Source organism: Myotis davidii, unplaced genomic scaffold (assembly GCF_000327345.1).
Source record: "Myotis davidii unplaced genomic scaffold, ASM32734v1 scaffold238, whole genome shotgun sequence".
Lineage (NCBI taxonomy): Eukaryota > Metazoa > Chordata > Mammalia > Chiroptera > Vespertilionidae > Myotis > Myotis davidii.
In genome coordinates this window covers 5,101,285-5,102,241 of record NW_006293779.1, presented here as the reverse complement: position 1 = coordinate 5,102,241, position 957 = coordinate 5,101,285, and the positions used below count along the sequence as shown (strand labels likewise).

General features: G+C 49.5%; 1 protein-coding gene across 1 annotated transcript in view; it reads left to right on the top strand.

Annotated features, from left to right (window-relative positions):
• TRIM54 (tripartite motif containing 54) overlaps nucleotides 1-957 on the top strand; it is an 18,811-nt gene that overhangs the window by 15,100 nt on the left and 2,754 nt on the right. The window contains 1 exon segment of the mRNA XM_006779516.2: nucleotides 458-629. Within this exon segment, the coding sequence (XP_006779579.1) occupies nucleotides 458-629 (172 nt within the window).

Here is a 957-nt window from a genome sequence, read left to right as displayed (position 1 = left end):
ACAAATGTGTTCTGGGATTTGTAGTTCTTGTACTAACCACCATTCGGTAGTATTCTATCCAGACCAAGCTGTTATGGGATAAGTGATTCATTTAAAAGCACAAGCTTCGCCCTAGCCGGCTTGGCTCAGTGGATATGAAGGTTTGATTCCGGCCAAGGGCACATGCCTGGGTTGCAGCTTGGTCCTTAGTTGGGGGTGTGTAGGAGGCAGCCGATCAATGATTCTCTTTCATCATGAATATTTCTATCTCTCTCTCCCTCTCCTTTCCTCTCAATAAAAATATATAAAATAAAAAAAAGAAGCTCAGGCTGGACAAATGAGTGATGAGATACCAATGGAGAGAGAGAGATTGGCCACATGGAGGGACACTATCCTCACCACCACCACCACCACCACCACCACCACCACCCCCCGGCCTGGCCCCTGACCCTCCTGCCACCCTGCCCTCTCCCCCCAGGCCACTGCACTCCAAGGCCGAGCAGCACCTTATGTGTGAGGAGCATGAAGAGGAGAAGATCAATATCTACTGCCTGAGCTGTGAGGTGCCCACCTGCTCTCTCTGCAAGGTCTTTGGTGCCCACAAGGACTGTGAGGTGGCCCCACTGCCCACCATTTACAAACGCCAGAAGGTATCAAGCAGCAGGGGGAGCAGGCATGCGGGGTGAGGGCATAATCCGGGTCTCTAACTCCAGCCTCTTACTCCAATTGGTTTTAAAGTCCCAGCTCTGTGGGTGGCCTTAGGTGCATCACTTGACCTCTGGGGCACTCACTTTCCTCGCTTGTAAACTGGGGAGGAAAATGCCCATTTCTGAGAGTTATTTCTGGATAAAACAGGATAATGGATGTAAGCAGCGACTTCAGTATGGTGGACTAGATACTCCCAAGGCCCTCTCACCATCACACAACTAGATTCCACATAAAATGTTATTTAATATTATATTGGTAGGCACATAGGAA